The following is a 23,917-nucleotide window of genomic DNA, read 5'->3' as shown; positions in this document are numbered from 1 at the left end:
ATACACTTAATGGTAAGGTCCTAGAGAGTGTTGCTGAACAAAGAGACCTCAGAGTGCAGGTTCAGAGCTCCTTGAAAGTGGAGTCGCAGGTAGATAGGATAGTGAAGAAGGCGTTTTGTATGCTTTCCTTTATTGGTCAGAGTATTGACTACAGGAGTTGGGAGGTCATGTTGCGGCTGTACAGGACATTGGTTAGGCCACTGTTGGAATATTGTGTGCAATTCTGGTCTCCTTCCTATTGGAAAGATGCTGCGAAACTTGAAAGGGTTCAGAAAAGATTTACAAGGATGGTGCCAGGGTTGGAGGATCTGAGCTACAGGGAGAGGCTGAACAGGCTGGGGCTGTTTTCCCTGGAGCATTGGAGGCTGAGGGGTGACCTTATAGAGATTTACAAAATCATGAGGGGCATGGTTAGGATAAATAGACAAAGTCTTTTCCCTGGGGTCGGGGAGTCCAGAACTAGAGGGCATAGGTTTAGGGTGAGAGGGGAAAGATATAAAAGAGACCTAAGGGGCAACTTTTTATACAGAGGGTGGTATGTATATAGAATGAGCTGCCAGAGGAAGTGGTGGAGGCTGGTACAATTGCAACATTTAAAAGAAATCTGGATGGATATATGAATAGGGAGGGTTTGGAGGGATATGGGCCGGGTGCTGGCAGGTGGGACTAGATTGGGTTGGGATATCTGGTTGGCATGGACGGCTTTGACCGAAGGGTCTGTTTCTGTGCTGTACATCTCTATGTCTCTATGACTTTATGAGCCCGTCATTCCCACACTAGTTTGTTGTACGAGATTCGTCATCCACTGCCGATCTCCTGCATTTTCCCCATTACCTTTGTACCAGTGACCCTTTGAATGCTCCTATTGAACCTGCCTCCACCGCGTTTCCAGATAGTGCATTCTGTACCCTAACTACTCACTGTGTGAAAAAGATTTTGCTCACTTCATTTTCGCTTATTACGAGGAACAAAGAAAATGTACAGCCCAGGAACAGGCCCTTCGGCCCTCCAAGCCTGAGCCGATCCAAATCTACTGTCTAAACCTTATTCTGCAGACTGGAACAGTTTCTCCCTATTACTTTATCCAGCTTGCTTATGATTTTGAAAATCTCTATCAAATCTCCTCCCAAGGACAACACTCCCAGCTTCTTCCATCTACCCTCATCACTGAAGTTCCTGGAACCGTTTCTGCGCTCTCCTCAATGCTTTCACATTGTTCCAGTTTTACTGTCCCTATTGCTCTGTTAATGAGCAGTGAAGGAGGATTTGTCTCATCTGACTGACTCTGTTCCAACTTAATGAGTGTCCCTGGAGGGGAACCATATACTCAGGAGGACAAGCAAAACAGAGGTGGGGCAGCTCTGATGATAAAGTGTGGAGCATCATATCACAAAGTGGAATCTATTTGGGTGGAAATAAGGAATGGAAAGGGTAGGATTCCATGGTTCTGAGTTGTCTGTAGACCCCCTCCTCCCCCACCACCCATCCAGCACAAAGAGTTGCCTCACTGTAGGAGGAAGTATAAATTAGGAAATAATCGAGGCATGCAAGAAGGGCACTTTATGGGTGACTTCAATTTGCATAATGACTGGACCAATCACATAGGCAAAGACAACATGGAAGACAATTTGTCAACTACATCAGGGATTGCGTCTTAGGGCAGTACATTGTAGTAACTACCCAGGAAAAGGCTGTTTTACATCTTGTAATGTGTGATGTGGTAGGATTAACAAGAGATCTCATGGTTAAGGGTCTTCTCGGAGATAGTGATCACAACATGGTAGAATTTCAAATTAATTTTTTCTAAGATTAGATTCCCTACAGCATGGAAACAGGCCGTTCGGCCCAACAAGTCCACACCAACCGTCCGAGGAGTAACCCACCCAGACCCATTCCTCTACCCTATATTTACCCCCTGACTAATGCACCCAGCACTATGGGCAATTTAGCATGGCCAATTCACCCTGACCTGCACATCTTTGGACTGTGGGAGGAAACCCACGCAGACATGGGGAGAATGTACAAACTCCACACAGTCAGTCGCCTGAGGCGGGAATTGAACCCAGGTCTCTGGCACTGTGAGGCAGCAGTGCTAACCACTGTGCCACCGTGCCTCCCCAAAGTTTTTATTCATTGACAGGATGAGGGCATCACTAGCTAAGCCAGCATTTACTGCCCATCCTTAATTGCCCAGAGGCCAGTTCAGAGTCAACTACATTGCTGTGGGTCTGGAGTCACCTGTGGTCCAGACCAGGTAAGGATGGCAGTTTCCTTCCCTAAAGGGCATTGGTGAACCAGATGGGGTTTTACAACTATCAGCAATGGATTCATGGTCATCGTTAGACTCTTCATTCCAGACTTTTTAGTGAATTCAAATTCCATCATCTGCTGTGACGGGATTCGAACCCAGGTCCCCAGAGATACCTGGGTCTCTGAATTAACAATCCAGCAATAATACTACTAGGTGACAGCCTCCCCGTTCAAAGGAGAGCTAAGCAGGTCTCACACCAGTATCGTCAAATTAAATAAGTACAATTACAGAGGGATGATGAAAGAGTTGTTTAAACTGGGCTGGGGATGTAGACATTCTCCTGAAAGTCAGTGGATGAGCAGTGACAGGATTTTAAGCAGGCGTGTCACAATGCTCAGCAAAAATGAGGACTCAATGAGAAGGATGGATCACTGTGGTTTATAAAGGTGATCAAGGAGAGTATCCAGTGAAAATCTAAGGCATGCAAAGAGGTGAGACAAAGGCCAGACGTTTGGGATTTTTTTGTTAGGAACCAGCGACAGATGACTAAAAGCCAAAAAAATGGCAGAAAACTGACGATGAAAGTAAACCGATAAGAAACATAGAAACAAACAACAAGAGCTTCTACGGTATACATAAATAAAGAGAGTAGCTAAAGTAAGTGTGGGACCTTTCTAGGATGTAACTGGGTAATTAACAGTGGCAACAGGGAAAATGCAGATAAATTAAATGAATATTTTGCATCAATCTTCAAATTGGAGGAATCTAGAGACAACAGGGATATCAGGTAAACAAGGTGGCCATATAAAAACCTCTCCTACAGCGGTCAAAGCATTTGACAAACTAATGGGACTACACTTAAATGTCCAGAAGGCATTCAATATGGTGTCACATAAAACATTATTGCACAATATTGGAGCTCACTGTATTGAGGGCATTGTATTACAGCAGACAGCAGACAGGGAGTCAGGATTAATGGGTCTTTTTCAGGTTGTAATTAGTGGAGTGCCACAAGGATCAGTCTTAAAACCTCAATTATTTACTATCTGTATTAATGACTTGGAGAACAGGGCTGAGTGTAATATTTCTACATTTACTGATGATACAAAAATGAGTGGAAAGGCATATTGCTCTGAGGGCATAAGGAAACTATGAGGGGATATAGATAGATTGAGTAAGTGGCAGATGAAATTTAAAGTCGGAAAGCATGGTGTCGTGCACTTTGGTCACAAGTGTCAAAAGGCAGACTATTATTTACGGGAAGAGATTTCCTAAAAAAAAACGCAGTGCAGAGGGATCTGGGTAATCCTATGCATACAACACAAAATGTTAGAATGTAGATGCAGCAAGGAACTAAGAAGGAATTTGACTTTTATTGCTAGGCGTTGGAGTTTAAAATCAGGGAAGTCACGATCTCAAGTGTTGGTCTTGACGTGAAGGTGCTACGTGAAGGTTGGACTGGGGTGTACAGAGTTAAAAATCACACAATGCCAGATTATAGTCCAACAGGTTTATTTGGAAGCACTAGCTTTTGGAACACTGCTCCTTTGTCAGGTAGCTTAGGCCTTTACTCATTAGAGTTTAAAAGGAGGAGTGGTGATCTTCTCAAAACATCCATGATTCTGAAGGGGTTTGACAGGGTAGCTGTAGAGAAGATGTTTCCACTTGTGAGGGAATCTTGAAACTAAAGGGTGTGGTTAGAGAATAAGGAGTCACTCATTTAAAACTGAGATAGGGAGAAATGTCTTCTCCCGGAGGATGGTGAATGCCTGGAAATGTCTGTCCCAGACTGATATGGAGGTCAGTGAAAGAACTTAAAGAAATACCAGGGATGTGAGGGCTGTGAGGATCAGGATAGAGGAGTTGATGGTCAGCCACAATCCTGGGGTTGAATGGCTTGAGGGTCTGAATGACTTCCTATTGTTCCTAGTTCTTATATTCCTGTAAAGCTAATCTCTGTAGCAGTGACCATGGAACTATCATTGATCCGTGTGAAAAGAGTTCTGGTCCACTGATGTCCTATAAGCGAGAAAATCTTTACCTAGTCCGGCCTACATGTAACTTCAGACCCACAGCGATATGGCTGACTCAGAACTATCCACTGAAACAGCCCTAGTTCACAGTCAGTTCAGGAAAGACAGTAAATGTTAGCACATCCGTCCAGAAAGCTGGGCATGTTTTCTAGATTAGATTAGATTCCCTACAGTATGGAAACAGGCCCTTCGGCCCAACAAGTCCACACCGACCCTTCGAAGAGTAACCCACCCAGACCCATTCCCACATTTACCCCTGACTAATGCACCTAACACTACGGGCAATTTAACACGACCAATTCACCTGACCTGCACATCTTTGGATTGCGGGAGGAAACCGGAGCACCCAGAGGAAACCCTGACAGACGCCGCCCGAGGCTGGAATCAAACCCGGGTCCCTGGTGCTGTGAGGCAGCAGTGCTAACCACTGAGCCACCGTGCTGGGACAAAGAATGGGGAAGAGTGTACGGTTTGGAACTCTCTCTCTCTCTCTCTCTCTCTGAAAAGGTGGTGGAAGCAAATTCTTTGAATTTGAGTGAAGGCAGAATGAGGCTGATTCGTGGTAAGCAAGAAGCGAAAGGTCAGTGGGGACAGGAAGGAATGTGGACTGATCAGATCAGCTACAACCTCATCGAACGGCAGCGCAAGCTTAACAACTTGAACGGCCAACTGCTGCTCCCAATTCATAAGTCACCGTCTGGCGCTGCACTGTCTCCCCATTCCCCCCCCACCCCCGGAGTATCTCGGACACTTCCCTTTTTATCTGCCAACCAGAATATTTTTTCCCTCTTGTTGGTTCCCTCACCACCAGTTGCAGACCCAGTTATATCGTTTAGGACCTGACCAGCTCGATCAGTAATGCTGCTGTCGAGTCACTCTTGGTGGTGGACATTGAGAACCCCACCCAGAGAACATTTTGCCAACTTCAGGGCTTCCTCCAAGTGTTGTTTAACATGGAAGAGTACGGATTCATCAGCCGAAAGGATGGTGCATGGTAATCAGCGGTTTTCCTTGCCCGTGTTCAATCTGAAGCCATGAGATTAAATGGGATCCACAGTCAGTGTTGAGGACTCCCAGGGCCACTCCCTTCTGTCTGGTAGCCCATCCAGTTTCATTTCTTTGTTGACACTACATAGCGATTGATACAATCAAGTGTCTTACTAAACTGCTTCAGAAGGCAGTTAGGAGTCAGTCATATATATTGCATATGTAAGACACTTACCTTATATAAGTGAGCTGATATAAGATGCAAACCTTATATAAATGAGCCCATAGAAGGCATTTACCTTATATCAGTGAGCTTATTTAAGACACTTATCTTTTTTGTAAGCCTATATAAGATGCTTACCTCATATAATTGAGCTTATAGGAGATGCACCTTGTATAAGTCTGCCTATAGGAGACATTTACCTTATATAAGTGCACCTATAGGAGATGGTTACCTTATATAAATGAACTTCTATAAAATATTTACCTCATATAACAGCCTGTAGGAGATGTTTATCTTATATAGTGAGTCTATGGGAATCATTTACCTTATATAAATGAGCCTACAAGAGATTTACCTTATAGGAGTGAACCTATAGGAGATAATTATCTTACATTAGTGAACGTATAGGAGATAATTACCTTACATTAGTGAACCTATAGGAGATGTGTACCTTGTATAAGTCTGCCAAAAGGAGAAAATTACCAAATATAAGTGAGCCTATAGGAGATGTTTACCTGATGTAAGTGAGCCTATAGGAGACAGTTACCTAATATAACTGAGCCTATAGGAAAAAGTTCCCTCATGTAAATGAGCCTATAGGAAACAGTTACCTGATATAAGTGAGCCTATGGATAACGTTCCCTGACATAAGTGAGCCAATGGGGTGCAGTTCCCCGATATAAGTGAGCCTGTGGGAGAGAGTTACCTGATGTAAGTGAGCCTGTGGGAGAGAGTTACCTGATATAACTGAGCCTGTGGGAGAGTGTTACCTGATATAAGTGAGCCTGTGGGAGAGAGTTACCTGACGTAAGTGAGCCTATGGGAGAGAGTTACCTGATGTAAGTGAGCCTGGGGGAGAGTGTTATCTGATATAAGTGAGCCTATGGGAGAGTGTTAACTGATGTAAGTGAGCCTATGGGAGAGAGTTACCTGATATAAGTGAGCCTGGGGGAGAGAGTTACCTGATATAAGTGAGCCTGTGGGAGAGAGTTACCTGATATAAGATTAGATTAGATTAGATTAGATTACAGTGTGGAAACAGGCCCTTCGGCCCAACAAGTCCACACCGACCCGCTGAAGCGAAACCCACCCATACCCCTACATTTACTCCTTACCTAACACTATGGGCAATTTAGTATGGCCAATTCACCTGACCCTGCACATCTTTGGACTGTGGGAGGAAACCGGAGCACCCGGAGGAAACCCACGCAGACACGGGGAGAACGTGCAAACTCCACACAGTCAGTCGCCTGAGGCGGGAATTGAACCCGGATCTCTGGCGCTGTGAGGCAGCAGTGCTAACCACTGTGCCACCGTGCCGCCCGAGAGTGTTACCTGATATAAGTGAGCCTGTGGGAGAGTGTTACCTGATATAAATGAGCCTGTGGGAGAGAGTTACCTGACGTAAGTGAGCCTATGGGAGAGTGTTAACTGATGTAAGTGAGCCTATGGGAGAGAGTTACCTGATAAGTGAGCCTATGGGAGAGAGTTACCTGATAAGTGAGCCTATGGGAGAGAGTTACCTGATGTAAGTGAGCCTATGGGAGAGAGTTACCTGATATAAGTGAGCCTGGGCGAGAGAGTTACCTGATATAAGTGAGCCTATGGGAGAGAGTTACCTGATATAAGTGAGCCTGGGCGAGAGAGTTACCTGATATAAGTGAGCCTGTGGGAGAGTGTTACCTGATATAAATGAGCCTGTGGGAGAGAGTTACCTGACGTAAGTGAGCCTATGGGAGAGTGTTAACTGATGTAAGTGAGCCTATGGGAGAGAGTTACCTGATAAGTGAGCCTATGGGAGAGAGTTACCTGATAAGTGAGCCTATGGGAGAGAGTTACCTGATGTAAGTGAGCCTATGGGAGAGAGTTACCTGATGTAAGTGAGCCTATGGGAGAGAGTTACCTGATATAAGTGAGCCTGGGCGAGAGAGTTACCTGATATAAGTGAGCCTATGGGAGAGAGTTACCTGATATAAGTGAGCCTGGGCGAGAGAGTTACCTGATGTAAGTGAGCCTATGGGAGAGTGTTAACTGATGTAAGTGAGCCTATGGGAGAGAGTTACCTGATAAGTGAGCCTATGGGAGAGAGTTACCTGATAAGTGAGCCTATGGGAGAGAGTTACCTGATGTAAGTGAGCCTATGGGAGAGAGTTACCTGATATAAGTGAGCCTGGGCGAGAGAGTTACCTGATATAAGTGAGCCCATGGGAGAGAGTTACCTGATATAAGTGAGCCTGGGCGAGAGAGTTACCTGATATAAGTGAGCCTATGGGAGAGAGTTACCTGATGTAAGTGAGCCTATGGGAGAGAGTTACCTGATATAAGTGAGCCTGGGCGAGAGAGTTACCTGATATAAGTGAGCCTATGGGAGAGAGTTACCTGATATAAGTGAGCCTGGGGGAGAGAGTTACCTGATGTAAGTGAGCCTATGGGAGAGAGTTACCTGATGTAAGTGAGCCTGGGCGAGAGAGTTACCTGATATAAGTGAGCCTGTGGGAGAGTGTTACCTGATATAAGTGAGCCTATGGGAGAGTGTTACCTGATATAAGTGAGCCTGGGGGAGTGTGTTACCTGATGTAAGTGAGCCTGGGCGAGAGAGTTACCTGATATAAGTGAGCCTGTGGGAGAGAGTTACCTGATATAAGTGAGCCTATGGGAGAGAGTTACCTGATGTAAGTGAGCCTGGGCGAGAGAGTTACCTGATATAAGTGAGCCTGGGGGAGAGAGTTACCTGATATAAGTGAGCCTGGGGGAGAGAGTTACCTGATATAAGTGAGCCTGTGGGAGAGAGTTACCTGATATAAGTGAGCCTGTGGGAGAGAGTTACCTGATATAAGTGAGCCTGTGGGAGAGAGTTACCTGATGTAAGTGAGCCTGTGGGAGAGAGTTACCTGATATAAGTGAGCCTGGGCGAGAGAGTTACCTGATATAAGTGAGCCTGGGGGAGAGAGTTACCTGATGTAAGTGAGCCTATGGGAGAGAGTTACCTGATATAAGTGAGCCTATGGGAGAGAGTTACCTGATATAAGTGAGCCTATGGGAGAGAGTTACCTGATGTAAGTGAGCCTGGGGGAGAGTGTTACCTGATATAAGTGAGCCTATGGGAGAGTGTTACCTGATATAAGTGAGCCTGTGGGAGAGTGTTACCTGATATAAGTGAGCCTATGGGAGAGAGTTACCTGATGTAAGTGAGCCTGGGCGAGAGTGTTACCTGATATAAGTGAGCCTATGGGAGAGAGTTACCTGATATAAGTGAGCCTATGGGAGAGTGTTACCTGATGTAAGTGAGCCTATGGGAGAGAGTTACCTGATATAAGTGAGCCTATGGGAGAGTGTTACCTGATATAAGTGAGCCTGTGGGAGAGTGTTACCTGATGTAAGTGAGCCTATGGGAGAGAGTTACCTGATATAAGTGAGCCTATGGGAGAGTGTTACCTGATATAAGTGAGCCTGTGGGAGAGTGTTACCTGATGTAAGTGAGCCTATGGGAGAGAGTTACCTGATGTAAGTGAGCCTGGGCGAGAGTGTTACCTGATATAAGTGAGCCTATGGGAGAGAGTTACCTGATATAAGTGAGCCTATGGGAGAGTGTTACCTGATATAAGTGAGCGCGTTGCCCTCTGGGAAGTTGTACGGGTGCCTCTTGCGGAAGACATGTCCCACACGGCTGCACGGGACAATCTCCAAGCTCCCTCCACACATCCACACACGGAAAGACAGCTCTGCAACAGAGTGGAGAAGTTATGGGATTAAAGAAGACCCGTCCAGCTTTCATGTTCAGCTTTGACCACCTCGGTAACCAGGCTGCACAATGGGAATCTCTAAGATTATTAAACACATCAGAGAGATAATGCAGGAAAATGGCGTTGATGTAGATTATCTGCCAGGACCATGGGGCTGAATGGCCTCATTTTCTTCCACCCCCCCCCCCCCCACTTGTTAATGCTTGTAACGGGTTTGTCAGAATAGCAGAGGAAGTGGCCATTCCACCCATCGCATCCATGCTGGCTCTCCAAGAAGCCATTGCAGTCAGGCCTATTTCCCAACTATATCTCTGCACTCCTTCAGGTTTATTTCTGTCAAGTGTTTGACCAATTATAGGACTGCCCCTCCCCATTCCCTGCCCCTCCATGCTGCCTGACTCTCCCCAGTCCTTGACCCTCCCCATTGCCTGACCTTCCCCAGTCCATGACCATCTTCAATACCTACCTCTCCTTCCTGCTTGCCCCTCACCAACCCTCACCCTCCCCACTGCCTTCCCCTCCCCAGTTCCAGTTCCTCCCCAGTCCCTGCCCCTCCCTGGTGCCTGCCATCCCACCTCCCCACTGCCTTCCCCTCCCCAGTTCCAGTTCCTCCCCAGTCCCTGCCCCTCCCCGGTGCCTGCCATCCCAACCTCTTCCAGCGGAGATTGTGTTCCTCCACCGGATCTGGTGACACTGAAGATGTCTTCTCCCAATCAATACTTACACGGTCACAAAAACTGCTCTGAAGGAACAAACTCGCAGGGCGATAACCCCCTCGGCAGCTGCCAATCCGTTACAAAAATATTCCTTTCCTCCCAGACCTGCACCCATAACTCTCTTCAATCTAAGAGGGAACCTTCTTACTTTTAACAATGAAACACAACTTGTATTTAGCGAGCCTGGTTGGATGGTGGTCCAGTCAAATGGCTTCATGAGGAATGATTGCCAAACAGAACTCAGTCCAGGGTCACAGAATGTTGAAGTGGTGGGGGAGGTAGAGAGACTTAAGGTGGAAACTCAAGGCTTCATTATGCCTTCAAAAGAATCTGTGTGCCACTGGCTGGGTCAGCATTTATTGCCCATCCCTCCAGAAGGTGGTGGTGAGCTGTTTTCTTGACCGCTGCAATTCATGTGCTGTAGGTAGACCCGCAATGCCGTTAGGGAGGGAATTTAACCCAGCAACAGCCGGGAATGTTGATATTGACTAAAAACTGGGGATGCCCCTCAGAAGTATAGAGAATCTAGGGGGTTGCTTTAAGAAAACAAATGGCTGCAAAGAGGGACCGCAAAATATCTTAGGCAGATAGGATTATGGAAAAACTCAAAGCATTTTGTAAGTATATTTAGAGGAAGAGGGAAAATGTGGGGAGCAACATGTGTGTGGAGACAAAGGATGTGTCTGAGGTTTCAAATTAATATTTCTCATCTGTATTCACGGAGGAGAGGAACATTGTAGCTGGAGATTTCAGTTGGGATGGTGAGGTTTTAAAGCATGTTAAGATTAATAAGGAGGAGGTATTAGATATTTTAACAGGCAGACAGGTGTATAAATCCCTCGGGCATGATGTATCCCAGGCTGCTATGGGAGGTAAGGGAGGAGATTGCTGGGACCCTGGTGGATATATTTAATACTTTGCTGGCTACAGGTGAAGTGCCAGATGACTGGAGGATCGCTAATGTGGTTCCTTTGTTCAAGAAGGGCAGCAGGGATAGGCCAGGTAATTACAGAGCAGAGAGTCTGTGAGAGGGAAATTATTGGAAAACATGTGGAGGGAGAGGATTAATCAACATTTGGAAAGACAGGGATTGATCAGGGTTAGGAGAAAGTGAGCACTGCAGATGCTGGAGATCAGAGCTTAAAAATGTGTTGCTGGAAAAGCGCAGGGTTAGTCAGCACAGATTTCTTACAGAGAGATCCTGCCTGATTAATTTACTTGAACGTTTTGAAAAGGCGACTAAACATACTGATGACGGTAGCGCAGTTGATGTGGTTTACATGGACGTAAGCAACGTCTTTGACAAAATTCCACATTGAAGGCTGGTCCTTGGGATCCGAGGCAAGCTGACAAACTGGATCCAAAACTGGCTTGTAATCAGGAGGCTAAGGGTGCTGGTGGGATGGTTGTTTTTTTTAATTGGAAGCCTATGACTAGCAGTATACCTCAGGGAAAGGTGATGGGACCCTTTGCTGTATTTGTTATGTAACAACTTGTAATGACTTTGATGTGAATGCAGAAGGTAGAATTAGTGGTGCTGTTGATCGTGAGGAGAAGGGTCTCAGGCTACAGTCTGATATCGATCAGCTGGCAATGGGGCAGAGCAATGGCAGGTGAAATTTAATCCCAACAATTCAAAGGTGATGCATTGTGGAATAGTAAGGGAAGCGTATACACAACGAATGGGAGGTTCCCAGAGAAGGACTGAGGAACAAAGGGGACTTGGTGTACAAGTCCACAAGTCCTGAAAGTATCAGCACAGATACACAAGGCGAAAAAGGCATACTGTATACTTACCTTCGGTAGCCAGAGTGGAGAATATAGAAGCAAGGAATTCTTGTTACAACTTTATGCCACATCGGTTGGCCCACAGATAGAATGCAGTGTGCGGTTCTGGTCACACACTCTCGGAAAGACTACGAGAATACAGTGACGACGCTGGAGACGGTTTCAAGGAGAATCACAGGATATTGCCTGGGATGGAAAATCTCAGTCATGAGGAGAGACTGGGTTTGCTTTCCTCGGAGCAGAGGAGGCTGAGAGGGGGAATCTGATTGAGGGCTACAAAGTTACGAAGGACGTAGACAGAGTGAGAACCTTTTTTCTCCCTCAGACCAAAAGGGGCTGAGTTTAAGATGAGGAGTCAGTGACCTGAGAGAGAATTTGTTTTTCACCCAGAGGGTGGTTGGAATACGGAATGTGCTGCATGAGAGAGTGGTAGAGGTGGGTACTCTCACAACATTTAATCAGCGTCTGGATGAGCACTTAAAATGCTCATTTCATGCTGCGGGCTAATTGCAAGAAAATGGGACTCGTGTAGTTGAATGTTTGTTGGTCAGTATAGAATGGTGAGCCAAAGAAGCTTGTTTTTCAAAAACTTAATCTATCTTTCTCATCAACCTGCTCAGAGATGTTATCACATACCTCTGGAGCAGGTGGGATTTGAACCTGGGCTTCCTGGTTCACAGGTTTCACTGCATGACAAGAGGGCTTGCTTACTCAGCTGTGTGACTCTATAACGGTAAATCAGGATAGTGAGTGGCTCGGAGGGGAACTTGCAGGGCATGACGTTCCCATGTATCTGCTGCCCCTGTCCTTCTAGGTGGAAGTGCTCGCGGGTTTGGAAGGGTCTTTGAATTTCTGGAGTGTATCTTGTAAACAGTACACTGTTAGCAAGTTTTGAGAAGATTTGTCACTCAGGTTGAGGTTCTGGATGTAGGTTTGCTTGCTGAGCTGGAAGGTTTGTCTTCAGATGTTTCGTCACCGTACTAGGTGATATCATCAGTGAGCCTCCGGATGAAGCACTGGTGGTGTAGCCTACTTTCTATTTATGTATTTGGGTTTCCTTGGGTTGGTGATGTCATTTCCTGTGATGATGTTGTTTCCTGTGGTGAAGTCATTTCCTGTTCTTTTTCTCAGGGGGTGGTAAGTAGTACTTTGTGCTGCTACTGAGCGCTGGTGGTGGAGGGAGTGGATGTTTGTGGATATGGTGCCAATCAAGTGGGTTGCTTTATCCTGGATGGTGCTAAGCTTCTTGAGTGTTGTTGGAGCTGCCCCCATCCAGGCAAGTGGGAAGTATTCCATCACATTCCTGACTTGTGTCTTGTAGATGGTGGGCGTGCTTTGGGGAGTCAGGAGCGGTGTTACTCACTGCAGAATTCCTAGCCTCTGACCTCCTCTTGTACCCACTGTGTTAATGTGGTGAGTCCATTCAGTTGCTGGCCAATTTTTACCCTCAGCATATTGATAGTGGGGGATTCAGTGATCGTAACACCATTAAATGTCAAGGGGTGGTGACTAGATTGTCTCAATTGGAGATGGTCATTGCCTGGCATTTGTGTGGCACGACCGTTACTTGTCACTTGAAAAACAAGCCTGGATATTGTCCAGGTTTTATTGCATCCTCACTATCTCCGCGTTTGAACACGGACTGTCTGAGGAGTCATGTACAGTGCTGAACAGTGCGTAATCATCAGTGAACATCCCCACTTCTGAACTTATGATGGAGGGAAGGTCATTGGTGCAGCAGCTGAAGACACTGCCCTGACGCACTCATACAGGAATATGCTGGGGCTGAGATGCCTTGTATTTATTGGAGTCGGGATTCTTTGCACGGAAGAATGAAGATACATTTTTCTTGTAGTTTGGTAGCATCGGAGAGTCTGGATCAGCTGTTCCATAGACAGGTACAGAGCAAACTCACCAAACTTACTACTCCCACCCTCACACTACCCATCAGGCACTGGCAGCCATGTTGGACAGCGTTGACAAACCCTTCATTGACCGTCCCATCAGGATATGGAATCTCCACAACTCTTCCCTTTCCCAAGTATCAGCTGAGGGGCCATGCTGTCCAAGTTTAGAGTCAAGGGGGTTTGGGTAAAGGTTTCACTGAGGAGAAAGTGAGGACTACAGATGCTGGAGATCAGAGCTGAAAATGTGTTGCTGGAAAGGCGCAGCAGGTCAGGCAGCATCCAAGGAACAGGAGAATTGACGTTTCGGGCATGAGCCCTTCTTCAGGAATGAGAGAAGTGTGCCAAGCAGGCTAAGATAAAAAGTAGGGAGGAGGGACTTGGGGGAGGGGCTTTGGAAATGCGATAGGTGGAAGGACGTTAAGGTGAGGGTGATAAGGTAAGGGTGATAGGCCGGAGTAGGGGTGGGGGCGGAGAGGTCAAGAAGAAGATTGCAGGTTAGGAAGGTGGTGCTGAGTTCGAGGGTTGGGACTGAGACAAGGTGGGGGGAGGGGAAATGAGGAAACTGGAGAAATCTGAGTTCATCCCTTGTGGTTAGAGGGTTCCTAGGCTGAAGATGAGGCGCTCTTCCTCCAACCTTCGTGTTGCCATGGTCTGGCGATGGAGGAGTCCAAGGACCTGCATGTCCTTGGTGGAGTGGGAGGGGGAGTTGAAGTGTTGAGCCACGGCGTGGTTGGGTTGCCTTATAGTGGAGGCTTTGCAGCACCGAGGGAGTGCTGCGTTACCAGAGGAGCTGTCCTCTTAATGAGAGGTCAAGCAAACACTCTATCCACTCCCTCACGTGGACATGAATGATTCTATGGCCGCAGTTCAAAAAGGATCAGAGGAATTCACCTGGTCGTGGCTAACAGCAGCAAGTGAGCTTCCTGTTTCAGTTTCTAACTCAAACATCCACCATGAAGCAACAATAGCAATCAGTCATTAGCAATCTCGTACTAAAGTTACAAATGCTTACCAAAATTTTCACCGCCCCAAATGTCCATCTGTGTGTCATATTTCCCGAGGTGGTTGAACCAGGATTTATTGATGACAAATATCCCTCCAGCAATAACTGGGGTCCTACAGAGAGAAACTGCAGCATCAGTCATGGGTTTTCTTTCATACTTTCATGGGATGCTGACATTGCAGTGTTTATTGCCCGTCCCTAGTTGCCCCCTTGAGAAGGTAGTGGTGAACTGCCTTTTCGAAGGCAGTCCGTGTGCTGTAGGTAGACCTACAATGGCCCTGACGGAGGGAATTCCAGGATTCTGACTCAGTGACACTGAAGGAACAGTGATGTTTCCAAATCAGGGTGGTGAGTGGCTTGGAGGGGAACTTGCAGATGATGGTGTTCCCATAGATCAGGTGCCCTTGTCCTCCTAGATGGAAGTGGTCACAGGTTGGGAAGATGCAGCCAATGGAGTCTTGGTGAATTTCCGCAGTGCAACTTGAAATAGCACACACTGCTACAATTGAGTGTCAGTGGTGGAGGGAGTAGGTGTTTGTCAAGCTTCTTGAGTGTTGTTGGAGCTGCACCCAACAGCATCACACGCCTGACGTAGGCCTTGGAGATGATGGACAGGCTTTGGGGAGTCAGGACGTGAGTTACTCACCACAATGTTCCTAGCCTCTGACTTGTCCTGGTAGCCACTGTGTTTATATGGCTAGCTCAGTTCAGTCTCTGGTCAATAGTAACCTGTAGGATATTGTTAATGGGGGCTTCAGTGATGGTAACACCATTGAATGTCAATGGGTGGTGATTAGAGTGTCTCTTATTGGAAATGGTCTTTACCTAACATTTATGTAGCGTGCATGTTACTTGCCACTTGTCAGTCCAAGCCTGGATATTGTCCAGATCTTGTTGCATTTGAGCACTTTCTGCTTCAGTATCTGAGGAGTCACGAATAGTGCTGAACACTGTGCAATCATCGATGAACATCCCCACTATGCCCTCTAGTTCTGGACTTCCCCACCCCAGGGAAAAGACTTTGTCTATTTGTCCTATCCACGCCCCTCATAACTTTGTAAACCTCTATAAGATCACCCTTCAGCCTCCGATGCTCCAGGGAAAACAGCCCCAGCCTGTTCAGCCTCTCCCTATAGCTCAAATCCTCCAACCCTGGCAACATCCTTGTAAATCTTTTCTGAACCCTTTCTTTTGTCCATGTTTGAGATCAGGAGCTGAGTGGCCCTGGTGGAACCCAAACTGGGTGTCTCTGTGCGGGTTATTCCTGAGCCGGTGCTGCCTGATAGCACCGTTGATGACCCCCTTTCATCACATTACTGATGATGGAGAGGAGACTGATTGGGCGATAATTGGCCAGGTTGGAGTTGTCCTGCTTTTCTGTGTACAGGACATACCTGGGCAATTTTCCACATTGTCGGATAAATGCCAGCATTGTAATTGTACTGAAGCAGCTTGGCTAGCAAAGCAGCAAATCTGGAGCACAAGTCTTCAGTACTATTACCAGAATGTCGATTCAAGTCTCACTCCAGTGTCTTGGGCTTCAACTCCAGACTGACACTCCCAGTGCCCTCATAGTTTCCTTTATTTACTTGCAAAGCCCTAGTTTCAGATCCAACTACTCCACCCTCCATCTGAACAGAAAATGCCATTTTGTTATGGTCTCTCTTCCCCAAGCGATCCCATACAACACGATTGTTAATTAATCCTTTCTTAATGATCAGTCATAAGCTTAGAATAGCAATAAAACTCGAGAACCACGGATACTGAAAATCTGAAAGAAAAAACAGAAATTGCTGGGGAGGTAGCGTTCTGTGTCCGGTGGATTCTAATGAGGTGTCACTGGACTCGAAACATTAACTCTGCCTTCTCCCCACAGATACTGGCAGACCTGCTGAGTTTCTGCAGCAAGTTCTGTTCAAGAGTAGCCTGTTCCTCAATGCAAAGGTCTAAGAAAAACCCCATTATTTACACACTCTGGGAAATCCTCCTTCACAATACTTTTGTCATTTACATAAATGATTTGGATGCGAGCATAAGAGGTACAGTTAGTAAGTTTTGCAGATGACACCAAAATTGGAGGTGTAGTGGACAGCGAAGAAGGTTACCTCAGATTACAACAGGATCTTGATCAGATGGGCCAATGGGCTGAGAAGTGGCAGATGGAGTTTAATTCAGATAAATGCGAGGTGCTGCATTTTGGGAAAGCAAATCTTAGCAGGATTTATACACTTAATGGTAAGGTCCTAGGGAGTGTTGCTGAACAAAGAGACCTTGGAGGGCAGGTTCATAACTCCTTGAAAGTGGAGTTGCAGGTAGAAAGGATAGTGAAGAAGGCATTTGGTATGCTTTCCTTTATTGGTCAGAGTATTGAGTACAGGAGTTGGGAAGTCATGTTGCGGCTGTACAGGACATTGGTTAGGCCACTGTTGGAATCTTGTGTGCAATTCTAATTAGAGTAGAGTACATTACAGTGTGTAAACAGGCCCTTCGGCCCAACAAGTCCACACCGACCCGCCGAAGTGCAACCCACCCATACCCCTACATTTACCCCTTACCTAACACTACGGACAATTTAGCATGGCCAATTCACCTGACCAGCACATCTTTGGACTGTGGGAGGGAACCGGAGCACCCGGAGGAAACCCACGCAGACACGGGGAGAGTGTGCAGCCTTCACACAGACAGTCGCCTGAGGCTGGAATTGAACCAGGGACCCTGGAGCTGAGAGGCAGCAGTGCTAACTGCTGAGCCACCATGCCGCCCAGTAGACCGAAGGGGCAACGTTTTCACACAGAGGGTGGTATGGGTATGGAATGAGCTGCCAGAGGATGTGGTGGAGGCTGGTACAATTGCAACATTTAAGAGGCATTTGGATGGGTATATGAATAGGAAGGATTTGGAGGGATATGGGCCGGGTGCTGGCAGGTGGGACTAGATTGGGTTGGGATATCTGGTCGGCATGGACGGGTTAGACTGAAGGGTCTGTTTCCGTGCTGTACATCTCTGTGACTCTATGACATTGCAAGTAAGGTTTGTCAAGCGACAAGTACATTAAGATCACCCAAGATTCCAGTCACATACCTCTCTGATTTACTGTTATATGCCTTCCCCTTACATCTCCACTATTGTCTGGGGGCTTATAGACAACCCCCAACAACCTCACGGTGTTTCTTATCCCCATCTATTCAGATTCCACAACCAGATTGTCCAATATTCTTCCTGGTTATTGAATCGATTTATTCCTTTACTAAACAATAGCCAAGGTCCCTTTCCCAGGTAGGGGGGTCCAAAACTAGAGGGCAGAGGTTGAAGGTGAGAGGGGAAAGATTTAAGAGGGATCTGAGAGGCAGAATTTTCATGCACAGGGTAGTGTGTGTATGGAACGAGGTGGTGGAGGTTGGTGAAATTACAACATTTAAAAGGCATGTGGGCAGGTGGATGGATGGGGAAGATTTTGAGGGGAATGGGCTGAATGCTGGGCTTGCTGGGTATGGAAGGTTTGAGTTATAAAGAAAGACTGGGAGATTTTCCCACTGGATTGTAGGAGTTTGAGAAATGGCCTGATAGAAGATTATAAGATAATGAGAGGTATAGGTGGAGTTGATGGCAGTTGTCTTTTCCTGAAGATGGGAAGTTTCAAGGCTAGGGGGCATATTTTAAGGTGAGAGGAGAGTGGTTTAAAAAGACATGAGGCAAATATTTTATACAGAGGGTGTAGAATGAACTTCCTAGAGAAATGGTGGATACGGGTTCTATAACAACGTTTAAAAGACACTTGGATGGATCCATGAATGGGAAAGGTTTGGAGAGATATGAGCCAGGAGCAGGCAGGTGGGGCTAGTTTAGTTTGGGGTTATATTCGGCATGAATTGAAATGACTGAAGGGTCTATTTCCGTGCTGTATGACTCAATGACTCTATAACTCTATAAACACCATTTCACCTCCTTTCCCAATTTGAATCTCCTTCCTAAATATTGAATACCGTACCCCTGATGTTAACATAGAACAATACAGCACAGAACAGGCCATTTGGCCCACGATGTTGTGCCGAACATTTGTCCTAGCTTAAGCACCCATCCATGTACCTATCCAATTGCCGCTTAAAGTTCACCAATGATTCTGACTCTGCCACTCCCACAGGCAGCGCATTCCATGCCCCCACCACTCTCTGGGTAAAGAACCCATCCCTGACATCTCCCCTATACCTTCCACCCTTCATCTTAAATATATGTCCCCTTGTAACACTCTGTTGTACCCGGGGAAAAAGTTTCTGACTGTCTACTCTATCTATTCCTCTGATCATCTTATAAACCTCTATCAAGTCACCCCTCATCCTTCGCCGTTCCAATGAGAAAAGGCCTAGCACTCTCAACCTATCCTCGTACGACCTATTCTTCATTCCAGGCAACATCCTGGTAAATCTTCTCTGCACCCTCTCCAAAGCTTCCACATCTTTCCTAAAGTGAGGCGACCAGAACTGCACACAGTACTCCAAATGTGGCCTAACCAAGGTCCTGTACAGCTGCAACATCACTTCACGACTCTTGAATTCAATCCCTCTGCTAATGAATGCTAATACACCATAGGCCTTCTTACAAGCTCTATCCACCTGAGTGGCAACTTTCAAAGATCTATGAACATCGACCCCAAGACCCCTCTGTTCTTCCACCTCACTAAGAACCCTACCGTTAACCCTGTATTCCGCATTCTTATTTGTCCTTCCAAAATGGACAACCTCACACTTGACAGGGTTGAACTCCATCTGCCACTCCTCAGCCCAGCTCTGCATCATATCCAAGTCCCTTTGCAGCCGACAACAGCCCTCCTCACTATCCACAACTCCACCAATCTTCGTATCACTGACCCACCCTTCAACTCCCTCTTCCAAGTCATTAATAAAAGTTACAAACAGCAGAGGACCCAGAACTGATCCCTGCGGAACTCCACTTGTAACTGGGCTCCAGGCTGAATATTTACCATCTACCACCACTCTCTGACTTCAACCGGTTAGCCAGTTTTCTATCCAACTGGCCAAATTTCCCTCTATCCCATGCCTCCTGACTTTCCGCATGAGCCTACCGTGGGGAACCTTATCAAATGCCTTACTAAAATCCATGTATACTACATCTACTGCTCTACCCTCATCCACATGCTTGGTCACCTCCTCAAAGAATTCAATAAGACTTGTAAGGCAAGACCTACCCCTCACAAATCCATGCTGGCTGTCCCTAATCAAGCAGTGTCTTTCCAGATACTCATAAATCCTATCCCTCAGTACCCTTTCCATTACTTTGCCTACCACCGAAGTAAGACTAACTGGCCTGTAATTCCCGGGGTTATCCCTATTCCCTTTTTTGAACAGGGGCACAACGTTCGCCACTCTCCAGTCCCCTGGTACCACCCCCGTTGACAGTGAAGACGAAAAGATCATTGCCAACGGCTCTGCAATTTCCTCTCTTGCTTCCCATATAATCCTAGGATATATCCCGTCAGGCCCGGGGGACTTGTCTATCCTCAAGTTTTTCAAAATGCCCAACACATCTTCCTTCCTAACAAGTATCTCTTCTAGCTTACCAGTCCGTTTCACACTCTCCTCTTCAACAATACGGTCCCTCTCGTTTGTAAATACTGAAGAAAAGTACTCATTCAAAACCTCTCCTATCTCTTCCAACTCAATACACAGTCTCCCACTACTGTCCTTGATCGGACCTACCCTCGTTCTCGTCATTCTCATGTTTCTCACATACGCATAAAATGCCTTGGGGTTATCCTTGATCCAACCCGCCAAAGATTTTTCATGCCCTCTCTTGGCTCTCCTAATCCCTTTCTTCAGGTCCCTTCTGGCTATCCTGTATCCCACCACTGCTCTGTCTGAACCTTGTTTCCTCAACCTTATGTAAGCCTCCTTCTTCCTCTTTACAAGACATTCAACCTCCCTCGTCAACCAAGGTTCCCTCACACGACCATTTCTTTCCTGCCTGACAGGTACATACATATCAAGGACACATCGTATTTGTTCCTTGAAAAAGTTCCACATTTCCACGACATCCTTCCCTGACAGCCTATGCTCCCAACTTATGCTCCTCAGATCCTGTCTTACAGCATCGTATTTACCCTTCCCCCAATTGTAAAACCTACCCTGTTGCACGCACCTATCTGTCTCCATAACCAAGGTGAAAGTCACAGAATTGTGGTCACCATCACCAAAATGTTCACCCACTAACAAGCCCATCACTTGTCCCGGTTCGTTACCAAGTACCAAATCCAAAATGGCCTCCCCTCTGGTCGGACAATTTACATACTGAGTTAGAAAAGCTTCCTGGACACACTGCACAAACACCGCCCCATCCAATCTACTTGATCTAAAGAGCTTCCAATCAATATTTGGGAAGTTGAAATCGCCCATGACTACTACCCTGTGGCTTCTGCACCTTTCCAAAATCTGTTTCCCAATCTGTTTCTCCACATCTCTGCTGCTATTGGGGGGCCTATAGTAAACATCCAACAAGGTGACTGCACCTTTCCTATTTCTGACTTCAGCCCAGACTACCTCTAAAGGCAGATCCCCCTCGAACTGCCTTTCTGCAGCCGTTATACCATTTCTAATTAGCAACGCCACCCCCCCTCCTTTTTTACCACCCTCCCTAATCCTACTGAAACATCTGTAACCAGGAACCTCCAACAACCATTCCTGTCCCTCTTCTATCCACGTTTCCGTGATGGCCACAACATTGTAGTCCCAGGTACCTATCCACGCCTTAAGTTCACCGACCTTATTTCTGATACTCCTTGCGTTGAAGTATACCCACTTGAACCCATCTCTGTGTTCGCAAGTATTCCCTGTCAGTGCTACCTTCTCCACAGCCTCCCTACAGTCTTGGGCGTCCTGACACACAGCTAGCCTACTTGCTGGACTACAAGTCCGGATCCCATCCCCCTGCCAAATTAGTTTAAACCCCCCCGAAGAGTGCTAGCAAACCTACCCCCAGGATATTGGTGCCCTTCTGGTTCAGGTGCAACCCATCCTGCTTGTACAGGTCCCACCTTCCCCAGAATGCAGTCCAATTGTCCAAACACCTGAAGCCCTCCCTCCTACACCATCCTTGCAGCCACGTGTTCAACTGCACTCTCTCCCTATTCCTTGCCTCACTGTCACGTGGCACCGGCAACAACCCAGAGATGACGACTCTGTCCGTCCTAGCTTTCAGCTTCCAGCCTAACTCCCTGAGCTCTTGAATGACTTCCCCACCCCTCTTCCTACCTATGTCGTTGGTGCCAACGTGCACCACGACTTCTGGCTGCACACCCTCCCCCTTAAGGATTCTGAAGACACGGTCCGAGACGTCTCGGACCCTGGCACCTGGGAGGCAACAAACCATCCGAGAGTCTCGCCCATGTCCACAGAACCGCCTGTCCGTCCCTCTAACTAGAGAGTCCCCTATAACTAGCGCTCTCCTCCTCTCCCCCTTTCCCTTCTGAGCCTCAGAGCCGGACCTCATGCCAGAGACCCGGTCGCTGCAGCTTACCCCTGCTAGGCCGTTTTCCCCCCCCACCCCAACAATATCCAAAGCGGTATACCTATTGTTTAGGGGAAAGACTACAGGGGATCCCTGCACTGCCTGCTTCCTCCCCTTCCCACCTCTAACTGTTACCCAGCTACCTCTGTTCTCTGGCGTAACTATGTCCCTGTATCTTCTATCTATCACCTTCTCAGCCTCTCGAATAATCCTCAGTTCATCCAACTCCAGTTCCAGTTCCCTAACTCGTTCTGTGAGGAGCAGAATCTGACTGCATTTCCTGCAGATGAAGTCGGCAGGAGTATCGGTGGTCACCCCTACCTCAAACATCCGGCAGGAGGAACATTCCACTGCCTGCGCTGCCATTACTCTACCCTTCGTCTCCAAAGCAAGAACACTGAGTAGCTTACCTGTGAACTTTAAAGTTAGGTTAGAGGAGCAGGATGGGAGGGAGGCCCTACTTTGTATGGCCTGGGGTTAATCACCCTACAACCCCCATGTTTCCATAACTACAATTGTATCATAGCTACGTATATCTGTTTACGTATATCTGTTTACACTGTTAATTCATCTACCTTATTGAAAATGTTCCATGCTTTAACTCACAATGTCTTCAGACTTGTCTTCTTTACCTTGTTCGTCATTCTAGTTTTACTTTGCACTATGTCCCCATTTGTTTCCCACCCTGGTTTTTTTGCCTTCCACTTTTGCTTTTTATCTTCTTTGTTCCTATCCTTGATTCTTCCCGCTCAGGTTCCCATCCCCCTCCCATTCTAGTTTGAATTCCTCCTTTGGTGGCTCAGTGGTGAGCACTGCTGCCTCACAGCACCAGGGAGCAGGGTTCAATTCCAGCCTCGGGCGACTGTCTGTATGGAGTCTGCACATTCTCCCCTGTGTCTGCGTGGGTTTCTGATCAGACACCACTCCTGAGCACCACTTTCTGCAGCTGTTATACCATTTCTAATTAGCAACGCCACCCCCCCTCCTTTTTTACCACCCTCCCTAATCTTACTGAAACATCTGTAACCAGGAACCTCCAACAACCATTCCTGTCCCTCTTCTATCCACGTTTCCGTGATGGCCACAACATTGTAGTCCCAGATACCGATCCACACCTTAAGTTCACCCACCTTATTTCTGATGCTCCTTGCGTTGAAGTATACGCACTTGAACCCATCTCTGTGTCCGCAAGTATTCCCTGTCAGTGCTACCTTCTCCACAGCCCGCTACATTCTTGGACAGCCTGAAAAACAGCTAGCTTACTTGCTGGACTACGAGTCCGGATCCCCATCCCCCTGCCAAATTAGTTTAAACCCCCCCGAAGAGTGCTAGCAAACCTACCCCCCAGGATATTGGTGACCTTCTGGTTCAGGTGCAACCCGTCCTGCTTGTACAGGTCCCACCTTCCCCAGAATGCAGTCCAATTGTCCAAACACCTGAAGCCCTCCCTCCTACACCATCCTTGCAGCCACGTGTTCAACTGCACTCTCTCCCTATTCCTTACCTCACTGTCACGTGGCACCGGCAACAACCCAGAGATGGCGACTCTGTCTGTCCTAGCTTTTAGCTTCCAGCCTAACTCCCTGAGCTCCTGAATAACCTCCCCACCCCTCTTCCTACCTATGTCGTTGGTGCCAGTGCTGAATCCAGTGCTTACCGGATTGATTCGGTCGGGTCAGACCGCACCATCTTCTGTTCAATAGGTATCTGCTCCCATTTAAAATGCAAACTCCAGTCAAACCCTATGA

At 47.0% G+C, this 23,917-nt stretch overlaps 1 protein-coding gene across 1 annotated transcript in view; it reads right to left on the bottom strand.

Moving 5' to 3' along the window:
• The window catches only part of LOC122554034 (polypeptide N-acetylgalactosaminyltransferase 16-like), a 119,871-nt gene that overhangs the window by 28,666 nt on the left and 67,288 nt on the right, over positions 1 to 23,917 (bottom strand). Inside the window, exons 7-9 of the mRNA XM_043698521.2 lie at positions 23,827 to 23,911; positions 14,661 to 14,764; positions 9,090 to 9,216 (exon numbers count right to left, since the gene is read on the bottom strand). Coding sequence (XP_043554456.2) covers positions 9,090 to 9,216; positions 14,661 to 14,764; positions 23,827 to 23,911 — 316 coding nt within the window. The remainder of the gene's footprint in view (positions 1 to 9,089; positions 9,217 to 14,660; positions 14,765 to 23,826; positions 23,912 to 23,917) is intronic.

Source organism: Chiloscyllium plagiosum, unplaced genomic scaffold (genome assembly GCF_037043375.1).
Source record: "Chiloscyllium plagiosum isolate Xiang-an unplaced genomic scaffold, Cpla_swu_hap1 HiC_scaffold_8, whole genome shotgun sequence".
NCBI classification, from domain to species: domain Eukaryota; kingdom Metazoa; phylum Chordata; class Chondrichthyes; order Orectolobiformes; family Hemiscylliidae; genus Chiloscyllium; species Chiloscyllium plagiosum.
Note: the sequence above shows the minus strand (reverse complement) of the source record. Positions and strands in the feature narration are given on the sequence as shown.